Below are 12504 nucleotides of genomic sequence, written 5' to 3'. Positions count from 1 at the left end.
AAATAAAAGACTGGCAATTGTTGTTATGATTACATTACTAAAAATGTCATTTAGACATGTTTCAGATGGCCCGATTTCAGTTTAGTTGCTCTTTGTTATTCACTATTACGAATACAGTTGGTGGTTTAAAAAATATTTAGTTCATAATGTGATATATAAATAAAAAATGACATCGACAACTTTCAGCTATTTTTTATATTGTCAAAACTTTAAGAGGAAAAAAAAGTAATTTTCTGTAAACTTCTTGGTAAACCAGATTGCTTTGAGAAGAAAGTGCAGAAGGAAAAACACAAGGCGACAGAGAATGAGAGATCTATTTTATAGCGACAGGCAATTTTTTTTAAATATGAAATGCCTGGGAAGTTTGAACATGCTGATGAGACGAAAGCCGAGAGAGTATCATGGTAAAAACCAGCAGAAACTTCTTGCCTTAGGCAAAATGACTTTGGGCAAATTTAGGACACCGACACTAAGGTTAATAAAAAGAAATGGAAAAGACAAAGAAAGTGATGAAGACATGCTAACCAAACACCAAAGATCTGTCTAATGTCACCTTGAGAAACTTGACTGGGAAAAAAATGATTCTCTCTGTTTGCAATGAGTGACCGAATCCTTGTCCAAATACGACTCTAATTTTAAATCATAGAACAGAACGAAAAGAAGTTAGAGACGAATAAAACGTCAAATCCTTTCTTGTGTCAGAAATCTCAATTTAAAGCCACGGGGGGGGGTCTAAATACTTACACCTGCATGAGTCGAGTATCTCCTTGTGCTTTGAATAAGATGCCCAGATCTGGTACGCCCTGGTAGGCGACGGAAGAAGAAAAGCTACTCAGTCTTCTCTGAGACAGCGAAAGAGAGAAAACCAAAGGTTAGAAGGAGGAGAATTTTAAATAGCGCAGCATGGAGCAGAGCCCGGAGGGTCCACAGAACTCTAAGAGGCTTTTGAGAGGGTCTTGGATCCTGGAAAAGTCAGCTCAGCCCCCGGCACTGATTAGCTAAACACAGGGACGGTTTTACAGGACTGATCGCATATGGAGTGCCGCATTGGAGACTGGCTTTAGACCCCCATAGGAGAGAGCGCTGTGGGTTAAAATTTCTGCATCGCTCTGGGGAACGCCGGGTCAGGGCTTAGCTAAGATTTGCGCACAGCAGCCTGAAAATTTATAGTTTTTTGTTCTAATTAAGACAACAAGGGCTTAAACTTGTTTTACTTTGCATTGAAATTAATTCATTGTATTTTTCTACATAGAACATTTCATGAAGTGAGGTCACATTGGCAGGAAATGCTCAATTTATATTTAATCTGATATAGAAATGGAAAATGTAATAATGACGTTATTGTAAGGCAACGGATGTAAAAGTTGATATCTCATTACTTTCAAACTTTTAAAGTTAAGTTAAGTTTCTTATCTGAAGTGAGGTTGGGTTAAGTTAAATTTTTACAAATTTATTACAATTTAAATGTATTAAATACATTAAATTGAATGTAAAATAAAATAAAGTAAAATGAAATGAAAAGTTAAATTTAAAATAACGTTTTAAGTTAAATAAAATAAAAACCTTGTGACTAATCACTACCACTTAATGACCACTTTTATTAAAATTAATAAAAAGTTAAACATACATGTTGCATTGATATTACTTTTCAACAATATTCAATATTTTTATATTTTCATACCTTCACCTTATTTTGAAAATATCTAATTGAAAAGCCTTTTATATTTTTCAAGACTAAGTAGAAAACATGACAAAATATGTCTTTTTTTATGATTTCTTACTTGTGAGTCACTTTGGATAAAAGTGTCTGCTAAATAAATAAATGCAAATGTAAAATAAAACAAATAATTTGGTAATACACACAAAACCTCTTAAAAAAAGAAAATTTATCAAGTGAAATAAAATCCAGAATATATATATTTTTTAAACATGTCGTGAAAATTGTCTTCAGCTTTCGTTGTTTGACATCACCTCTTATTGACTCTCCCACGTCTCCAGCTGAGAATACCTGCTCGCCGTCCCAGTTTCAGTGCAAGAGCACAATGCACTGCATCTCCAAACTGTGGGTGTGCGACGAAGACCCCGACTGCGCTGACGGCTCAGACGAGGCCAACTGCGGTGAGTCAGTCTACGTCAAAGAGCATCATCTCACGCACATCATCACCGCCCCCAAACACCCTCGAATCCTGCGGAAGAGTCGTTGTTTTAAAACATTTCCATTTGCTTTAATTTTGCACCTTCTGTTTACCCAGAAGGCTGACTCGGATGAATAAAGATAGCTTTTGCCTACTTTCATAAAATATGTTGTGGAGGTTTTAGACCTGGCTTTGGGTCGGAATATGAACTAGTGCTGTAAGAAGCCTGAGTCGGAAACCATTCACCCAAGAGCTAACAGTTTCTCAGGGCGAGCCATGTCAGGTTGTGTTGTGTTCGGTTCTTGAGCAACTAACTGATTTGCCTTCCACATTGGACCCAAAATGTATTATTGAATGTAATGACATTATGAGATGTTTCTCCCTTTATGAAGAGCAGTGTTTCATAATACGATCTGCATACGATGTGTCCACAAAAGTTGTTGTTTTGACTGCAAGTGGTTTATGTAGCTTTTATAGAAACATTGTTGCTCAGAAATTGCTCTTTTCAAGCTCAGAAGATTTACGTAGTTATAAAGATCAACTTTGTCACAGTTGTTTCTCTTTCATTTCTCTATGCTTGTGGATAGCATAGCTCACATTACTTGAGTTTATCTTAAAATCTATAGAGTAGAGATAAAATATATAGAAATAGAGATATTATACTTAATAATATACACTGTAAAAAATCTGTAATTTTACCGAATTTTTCTGTTATTTTTTCAGACTTTTAATGTGTGTTTGAAATATGGTCAAAACCGTAAAGTTACAGAAAAAGACCACACATTTAAAAGAAAAACAGGGGAATATATATTTTATAAAATACATATAAATATATTTTACAGCTTATTTCTAGCGTTCCAGCTGACAGAAAATTTCGATTATTTTATGAGATTTTTTTATTTATTTTTTAAATATTGTCAAAAACTATAAAATTACAGAATAATACAATTCATTTACAAGAAAAACAGGGAAAACAATTTACATAAAATTTCCGTTCTTTTACAGTGTAGTATTTTTAGTTTGTATATCTTAAATGTATTCATTCAGGAAGATTAGACATTGCTTTCCATATTTACTAACTGAGTATCTCAGACTGACACGTTGAGAGGTTATTTTCTCTTCTAACATGCTGACCTAATGGAAGTCGGCTTAGAGTGGATCAGTATTCTGTGAGACCTACTGGACGCTGAGGTGCTTAAGAAAGACTGAAGGTTTATTCTGAAGTAAATCTTCACAGCGTAGAGGTTGTAGCCCACTCATGTTGATTCAAACCTGACGTTTGTTTTGCCACTAACCGCTGAGCTTGTTTATGTTTTCACTTGAGTCTTCCTGATGATCTGACGACATGGAAAACTTTTGAGAAGTGCTACAGAATCATGTTTGCTGAAGGTTACAGAGTTCAGATTTCAGAAGAGGAGAGCTCGCTCAAGGCGATGTCTTAACAGGCTGTAGAGTCCTTTACAATATAGAGCTTCAGTAGATATGCAGATCTTGTACATTATACAAACACCTTATGTCTGTCCCTTGTACGCATGTTTTAGCATCAATGTTTCATAGAACAGAGAAGTTTTTAAAAGTATTGCTATTGATGTCTCTCTATGCATGTCATAATGGTCGTCCGGCACATAAGCTGTCTTTTAAATGCCTTAATGTAACGTCCTGCAAATTGTCTTTCATTATACTACAAGTCTGACATTATCGCACAAGCACTGTCTATTACTGTCCAACACCAATTTTGCATCCTGCCTCTCCATGGGGCCAAAAAACGCATTTGGATTCATCACACAGAAGGTTTAATGCATAGGAGGGAAATTGAAACTCAAGTTAACCGTAATTTGCTGTTTCAATTTTTCGGGACCAGTGAGTAAGTGCTCCCAAATGTCTTTTAACCTTTTTCTTGTATCGAAAAGCATATTATATGAATCAGAACACAAATAATTGGAAATAGAGATGCACCGATATATCGGCCAATAATCGGTATTGGTCGATAAAAGCAATTTTTTATTTTTCCTTTATCCTGTCAATCAAAACAGGACAGGAAAATGCAACAAATGTGTGCTCTGTGTATAGAAAATATTAGGAATCATAATCTATTATTTAGAATTAATAACATTCAGAAAGTTAAGAAATCGGCAGATATCTCTCAAATGAATTCCTTTTTTTTTTCCAGTTCGAATTGAATCTTAAATAAGATAGCGAAACAAGATATTCAAGTGTGAATCCATTTTTAAATGAAAGAATAAAGGAAATTAAATTGGTATGAAATAAGTATAAAGATAGCGTATTTCATATAGCGCACATCTATTGTTATTATTATTATAGGTTTCATTACATGCTCGCTTACAAAAAATACACTCGCACACAAAAAATACACTCGCACACTTAACAAGATCAGTTGACAGATTATAATGGAATATTCACATTAAGCTGCATAATAGTTCATTGATTTTTAAAAACGAGACTCTTCCGTAAGTGTCCGAACACCACTGGAGCGGATCTTCATCTCAAAAATCAATATCTTGTTCATCTTGTTGGATCTATTTTGATAAAAGGCATTCGCCTGCCGTGAGATTTTATGAAAGATCAGAAGATATAGGTTGGGTGAATTTCACTGAGATGAGAACCCCGGGGATGTCAGCAGAAGTGAAAGTAAAAGCTTTTGAGGGATTCCTAAAATATTTGTGATTTCTCTTTATTATGACATGTGGTCTAATAAAACAGTTCAAGTGAGTGACTGGATGTTGATTGGAGGGTTTGTTGGAGTTGTTTTGGTGTGTCGCATCAAAGGTTCGCATTAACCCCGCTACAGAAGAATGGATCGTTTGATCCAGCTCTCCTTAAACATTTACATTATGACCTCGGACGCGTCAAGAGCCGCTCTTGATTTTGTGGAAGTGACATCTTCCAGCTGAGCATGAGCCTTGTTTATTTATTTGGAATTATTCAGCCGTCCTCGTGTCGGCAGCAGTGAATGTTGCCTGGAGCGCAAACGCAAAGCGTACAATATACAAAAATAATAAATACTTGGTATTTCGCTGAGATCAGAGCAAATTAAATTGAAATGATTAAGCTGGTATTCTTAACTAAATGTATCACAATCGATACTGTATGTCAATATTTGCTTCGAAATATTTTCCTTATTTTATTTTATATTGGCATATAACGCCTTGAATAAATATAATGAAAAGTACAGCAATTGAACGTCACTTATTTACTATCCACAGCAAACGGTGTTTTATAAACGTTATTGTGTTTTTGTGATTCATTCTGCTCTTTCATTCTAGCGTGTCCGTTGTGTCTCCCGCCTCCATTTTGTTTAGTTTTTTTTGTTGAGAACATTCGAAAACTTTTTTGGAACATACAAATCACAGAATGCAGATAAACATCATATGTTTGTTAACAATTCCAGAATTATTGATCATATTGTTCATTATATTATAAATGACTTTCTTAGTTTGCCTTTGTTTAATTTAACTTCAGGGCTCAAGTCACCTTCAAAAAGTAAATAAATTACAAATAAACGGAAACGATCTTAATATTCCTGCCTTGTTCTCTTTGGAATTAGAATTCTCATAATGTCATTTTAAGTCTGGGAATTAGCGCTCAAACACAGCATTGCGATTGTCAATTAATCATGCATTATGTTCTCATCTTCCCTCATGATAGCCGGATTAGCCGTCTCCGACATTCAGACGAGGGGAAATTGCATTTCTGATTTCCCGAAGTCATAAAATGAGATTTGAATGTTGATTATTAAAGAGCAAAGAAATGAAAGTGTGATTTCTGTTGTATACATTGTACATTTTAACAGTATATAAGTTTTTGTGTGTGACCAATAAGTTGAATTGAGGTTGAGGCTCACATGTATCTTTTCCTGTTGACATTAGAAGTAAATGCTTTAAGTTCAACAAGTTATTTTATGAAAAAGTTTGGCAAACATTGATTTGTTTTGACAGGTGTTACGGAATATTTGAGTATAAAGTAGGAAGCAAGCAATTCCAGTGGATGTTACTATGTTTTTTTGAGAACTCTGTTTGTGTAAGCAGATGAGAAGACCTGTGGGCCGCATGAATTTCGATGCAATGACAACAACTGCATCCCGGACCACTGGAGATGTGATGGGCAGAGCGACTGCAGCGACAATTCAGATGAGGAAAACTGCAGTAAGTCATCCGGCCTCTATAACTTGCTTTAGATATTTTTTAAACATTAATGAACAAAAAACATGAATTTTGCTCTTTCATATACATAACATATAAACATGATTTATTACCTTATCTGAAGTGTTTGTTAGGTTTTTTTGTTTGTTTACTAATGTTTTGTTTTGTTTTTCTAACATCAACCAACCAACCACAAGAAACAATGCTTTTGTTTTTTCATACATAAAACAAAAGCATCTTTTAACATTACTATATTTCAAGCTTTGGATTTTGTTTTTTATATTGTTTTGTTGTGTTTTTTTGTTTATTTTTTGTTGGTTTATCAGCCAACCAAGCCACATATTTGTTTATAATTTGTTTGTTTTGCTTTGTGTTTTGTTTTTGTAAGATTGTACAACTGAGCAAGCACCAAAAATATAACGCTATGGATTTTTTTCTTGTTAAATATTGTGTTTGTGTTAAGTTTTTTGTTAAGATTTGTGTTTTGAAAAAAAAGTAATTGCGTTTGTTTTTGTATGTAAAATCAAAGCATTTTATCACATTTCTTATCTGAAGCTTTTGTTTATTGTTTTTTCTAACATTAGCCAACAGAGCGAGTGCAATTTTTTTTGGATTTGTTTAATATTGTGTTGTTGCTTTTGTGTTTTTGGTTTTGCTTTGTGTATCTAACATAAGCCAACCGAGCAAGCACAATTTTTTTTGTATTGTGTTTTTTGTTGTTTTCCTTTGTGTGTTGTTCTTCTAACATTAACCAAGCGAGCAAGCGCAAAAAATCACTGCACAATGTAACCAGCAAAACGTTTTGTTGCTGGACATCTAGCTGTAAAGATTTCTTTACATACCCAAACATACAGATAAAGCAGTTTCTCTGAAATCTAAAAACGAATTCATCCCACACTTCTATCGAGGATTGACAAGTTTGACACATGCTCTTTTATCCCCTCTGAAAAGTGCTTGACTCTCACGCAGTATGTGTTTCAACCCTGTGACCTGGTCCTCATGTGACTGTTCCTTGCCCTGAAAGCTGGGCCATTAAGGAGACACAAAGCAGGTTCCCCGCTATTCAAAGAGCTTCTAATGCTCCCAAAATGCAAATCCTCAAGCCTTCGCACTTTTCCATCTGCTTTGTCGAAAACGAGAAAGTTATGGATTGTCGAAGTTTGCGTGAGTGAATGTGTTGCGCAAGAGGTGATTATTTCAATTTCCCGGAAATGGCAGATATTTTTCTTGTCTTCTCGGTGTGTTGCTGCCTTCCATTCACGCAGCCGCATTTTTCAGCCCTGTGACTTTGATTGACAGTCAGCGGTTGAATCATTCACTGAATGGCGGAGGTTGATCACAAACCTTCATCCGCAGTTTGGTTTTAATGGCTGCGGATCTGTTTCAACTGCATCACGTGTGTCTTGAATCTCTATCCCGGTAATAATAATGGATTGTGAGGAGCGCTTTTAACTACTAGTAACTATTTCTATAATGTTTAGAGAAGCCACATCAACGCAAAGCACTCATAACAAAGTCAGTTTTCTCTAAGTGGTTGGCGCACATTATTTACTAAAGATACACAACCTCTTAAAGCTGTCATGCGGGTCTTGAGGATTTATGAACTGTGTGGGAGCTGGATTTCAAACTGAGTTCATTCTTGTTTGAGTTGATCATTTCTCACATCTGAATTCAAAGATTTCTCAACACGACAGACACTAAAACAAATGCGATTTTCTTTCTCGTAGCTATGTGACATCTTTTCCTAGAGGCTGTTTTTAACAATACTAAAAAGCACGGCCTACGAACAAAGCTTGTTTGGCTCATTTACATTTCAGCTTGCTTGTTTGTGTATGTACGCAAGCGTCCGTTTGAATATATTTCATTTCACCTTTTTGTGTTATTCCGTGTTTGATGTGGTTTGCACAAGTGGGTCTCATCACATGTAGTATCCAGATATATGAAGCAGAGAGAGGTTTCATCTTGGGAAAGTGGCACAGGAACATCGCGGACAGGCTCTTGTTAGGTCGTGGAGTCTTGATGTCGGGGCAGATAATCTGTGGGGTGTTGAGACGGATGCAGGGAGACTGATAATAGAGCTAGAGGCGTGACTGCTGGAGGATCCACACGGCAGACCAATTCCTCTCTTACATTTACTGCCTTTATCTACTTCTGTTTCTTTTATCTTGTTCTCTGTCATTCTCTTTTCTTCAGTCTGTTCTTCCTCCTATCTTTCGTCACGTATTTACTTTCTCTGTCTTTCTCTAACAATTTGTCGCTTTGACATCTTATTCTTTCTGGCGAGCTGTTTTTTGACAGTCGCATAAGAACATTTCAATGTGTCCTTCTAGAACCATTAATAAAATTCTTCACTGACCAGTTTGGGTGCCTTTTTGGTTCCTTGTTTATTTGCTTTTGTTTGTCTTATTGGTGGCAGTATCTCATTCCTTGTTTCTCTTTCTTCTTCTCTTAGAGCCCGTCACGTGCAACTCGAAAAACTTTGTGTGCGCAAACGGAGAGTGCATTTCATCCCGCTTTCGCTGTGATGGAGATTTCGACTGCACTGATAACTCGGACGAGGTTCGACCAAGTACCAGATCCATAAGACATACTGTTGATCATTACCATTGATCTGTTATAAGACATATAAAAGCACACTAATAGTGATACTATATATATTCTGTTATATAACGTGTGGATATCGTGATTATTTATTATTATTTAATGTGCAAATTTTGTGGTTTAATATTATCGCATGTTTTATTATTGTGAATTATATATGATTGCTATTAAATATTGTGCACATTTAGTGGCTATATAATACTGCTAATATTGCTGCTTTCCTTTTAAAACCTCGTATCTCTCAATTTCGTGATGTTTATTTTTGGTCAAAAATCATTATTTTTAGCCATCCTTTGTTTTTATCTGATAATAAAATAATAATAAAAAGCAACTTTTACATCACAGAATTTAATCTTTCAAAAAGTTTTCTTTACCTGAAAAACAGCAAATTTGGACATCCAAGGTGTCAGAAGGACAGTGACAGTATATAAAGTGCCAAAATTGGGATATTTGTTCTGAAATATTTCAATATCATGTCCTAATATTATAATTGAATATAATCCCTATTATATAATGAATTTATATTAAAATATTGTTTCTTTTATAAAACTTATGATATCATTATTACATGTGATGTGATTTTAGAGAGGATGCGAGAGCCACTGCTCGGAGGATCAGTTTCAATGCATGAATCATTTATGCATCTCCGTCAAATGGCTTTGCGACGGACAGGAAGACTGCAAGACTGGAGAAGATGAGGCCAACTGCAGCCCCGCCAACACCGCCATGACAGGTTAGCCTTTTAAATAAAACAAACCGATCTTAAACAGATCAACGGTGTTACAAGACAGCTAGCATAGTACCTCTATAACCGAGCGGACATCTAAAGCGAATAGCCATATTCCTGGCCCCAGAATCCATTGAATCTTTGTCTTCGATCCGATCTACCTTCAAAACCTTTATGACATCCCAGTCTATAACTATAATATATCTTAAAAATAACAGTTAAAATGCTAGTTGAGATTATTTGTATGTCAACAATGGAGTTTTGTTTCATGTAAGGCCGTATTGATGAGAACAGGACAATACATCATTAGCTCGATTTATAATTTATTGGCCATTGGGGATAAGAAACATCTTTTAGTGTTTTGACAAGCATCTACATTAAAAAAGCAGTCTGGCTGTGTAACTTTCACATCTTTAATTTCTTCCTTTTTCTAACTAAAACACACATCTTCTGTGATATTGATCATCGTCATTTGTGCTCCTACCGAGCACTTTAGAATCAAAATTACAGCAATTTTATGTGGCCTAGCATTTAACACTATGTACCAGAAGTACTAAGTAATGGTGCAGTTATGGAAGATATTTTTATGACTGTATTTCGTAATAAAAAGTTTGAAAAGTTGAATAAAAATGTGGGGGGGGGATTATTGGGAATTGTCTATTTGTAAACTAGTTCTATTGAATTAATATTGTGCTAACGTCAATCCCTAAAAACATTCAACGTGACAAAAATGTCAATGAAATTATTCATTTGTTTTTGAAACTTGCAAAATACCAGCCAACAAGGATAATGGAGTGGTTCCTTTAACCCCAAGAGTTTACAAGCATTTTTCTCTTTTTTGGGGGGTGTGTGCCCCAAAAACCTTTCTGAATATTTAAGCGTTGTCGGCCCTGCGCAGGGTACCTGAGGACACCCCCTCCAGCGAACGCTGTGTGAGTTATTCTTATCGTGAAAGCCGCTGAGAAGCATTCAGAACGCACTGACGTCTCTCTCCACCTCTTTTTCTCTTTCCCTGCGACTCGAGGCAAGTCGAGGGAATTTCATCCACAAATGAATATTTATGTGGCCGAAGCACTTCACGAAATGCAGTCAAGTCTCCCAAAAGCTCTTAGTGGCCGAAATCGCACCGCAGATTATTTCACACTACAGCGGACAGTCACGTGTACATTTCAGAGGGTTCGAGGAAGCTGTATATTATGCTGGCAAAGTTTTGCAAGGTGTCATTGGATAGAATTGTAAAATTGTATTATTCTGTTTTGTGTGTAGGGGTGTCATAATATACCGCATCGGAAATGATGGTGATATCACAAGTATTATTATGGTTATTTTGTTAAAGCGCATCATAATTTGGGAAATAATTTAGCACTCATTTAAAGTTTTGCTTCTGTGGTTACAAACTCTCTCTCTCTAATCCTTGTAATTGAATTTTAAATTAATTATGAATTCCACCGAAAACATTATTTTTATATTAAAAAAAAAAAACATATTGTGATAAAACCGTTACCCGAAATTCATTCGGCCAAAATAACTGTGAAGTAAAAAAATATAATATTGTGATAACCCTATTTATTTATTTTAATAGTTTGATATTAGTATCAATTTAGTTTTGTCTGTCAGTTTTATTTTGTTAAGTTTTTTTTAGTTTAGTACTGGTGTAGTATTGTTGTTTTATTGTTAATAAATAATGCAATAATGTAAATTAATATTTAGTATGTAAACTAACATTAGAACAATATAGTGACGTTTTTATGAAAGGTGAGCTGTAAAGGTTCAAAAACGAAAACCATAAAAGGTCATTTAATTCATTTTAGTTCGTTTTAGGTCCAATTTTAAGTAAACTGCTTTATTTGAATTGAAAAATATAATTGTTATTGTATATCTGAGCATGAGACAAGTTAGAAGCCCTGCTCTTGTTGATGTCAAAAAGCAAATAAATAAACATACAGTATAAATAGTTTTTCTGTTATATTTTTGACACTAACAGGAGCATGTTCATGTTTAGGTTTGTTTTATGTTTGTTTACTGTTTGTCTTTAGATTTTTTGGGTATTTTTTCAATTATCTCTGGATCTGAGCTCTTAAATGCATGTTAGTTCAGGACCCCTGATCTCGCGTAACACTATGTGCTCTGGTGTCAAGAAATATTTCGTAAAGGTTTATAGATGTCTTGTCTAACATGAGTCATAATTGCGTGACTGTGCATGCAGCTCGGCCGACGTCCTGCGGTCTGAACGAGTACATCTGCGTTGGAGGGGGCTGCGTGTCGGCCAGCCAGCGCTGTGACGGCCAGAACGATTGCTCCGACGGATCCGATGAGGTCAGCTGGATGCACGCACAAGCACATTCATTATATCTCACTGTATACTTGTTTCTCGTCACAATCAAATGTGGAATACACAGTTGTTTTGCAGCTGGGTTCATACAATACTGAATAACAATGCAGGATACGCTCGTATAATCAAAATAACAGGTCATGATGCAATCGCATATCCAGTCTTACGTGTGACGCAACAATGCATGCTATTACTATCGTTTTTACTCGGTAAGATATCACCGGGCTGTTTCTTCGGCCTGTTCGCCAGGGACTGCGGTTTAATTACATCCTTACTCATAATGCAATGTCAATAGTTCAACTCGCTTTGCCTGTCCCAATAAGGAACATTAGAACAGACCTCTTTTCCAGAGGCTCCCAGAGAGCCCCGGCCGCATTTCTAGCGACTTGCATTACATATAAAAAGCAATTTCAGCAGCAGTGAATGGTTAAAGGTCATTGCTAAAGGGGACACGCCTCTTAATTCAACCAATCAGTCAGTTTTGTTAATGAAATAAGGGAGGCCGTGTCATTGAGAATTGGTTTGGAATTGAAATTGAAATTAGCCTTA

At 35.7% G+C, this 12504-nt stretch overlaps 1 protein-coding gene across 4 annotated transcripts in view; it reads left to right on the top strand.

Moving 5' to 3' along the window:
* Window positions 1–12504, top strand: part of lrp1ba (low density lipoprotein receptor-related protein 1Ba) — a 177097-nt gene that overhangs the window by 140763 nt on the left and 23830 nt on the right. For all 4 annotated transcript variants that reach the window (XR_008907642.1, XM_056758246.1, XM_056758245.1 and 1 more), the window contains 5 exons: window positions 1999–2118; window positions 6182–6298; window positions 8748–8854; window positions 9482–9629; window positions 11830–11939. Coding sequence is in view for 3 of the 4 variants with exons in the window: in XM_056758246.1 (XP_056614224.1) it covers window positions 1999–2118; window positions 6182–6298; window positions 8748–8854; window positions 9482–9629; window positions 11830–11939 (602 nt within the window). In the remaining variant the exon portion in view is untranslated. The remainder of the gene's footprint in view (window positions 1–1998; window positions 2119–6181; window positions 6299–8747; window positions 8855–9481; window positions 9630–11829; window positions 11940–12504) is intronic.

Source organism: Triplophysa dalaica, chromosome 10 (genome assembly GCF_015846415.1).
Source record: "Triplophysa dalaica isolate WHDGS20190420 chromosome 10, ASM1584641v1, whole genome shotgun sequence".
NCBI lineage: Eukaryota > Metazoa > Chordata > Actinopteri > Cypriniformes > Nemacheilidae > Triplophysa > Triplophysa dalaica.
Note: the sequence above shows the minus strand (reverse complement) of the source record. Positions and strands in the feature narration are given on the sequence as shown.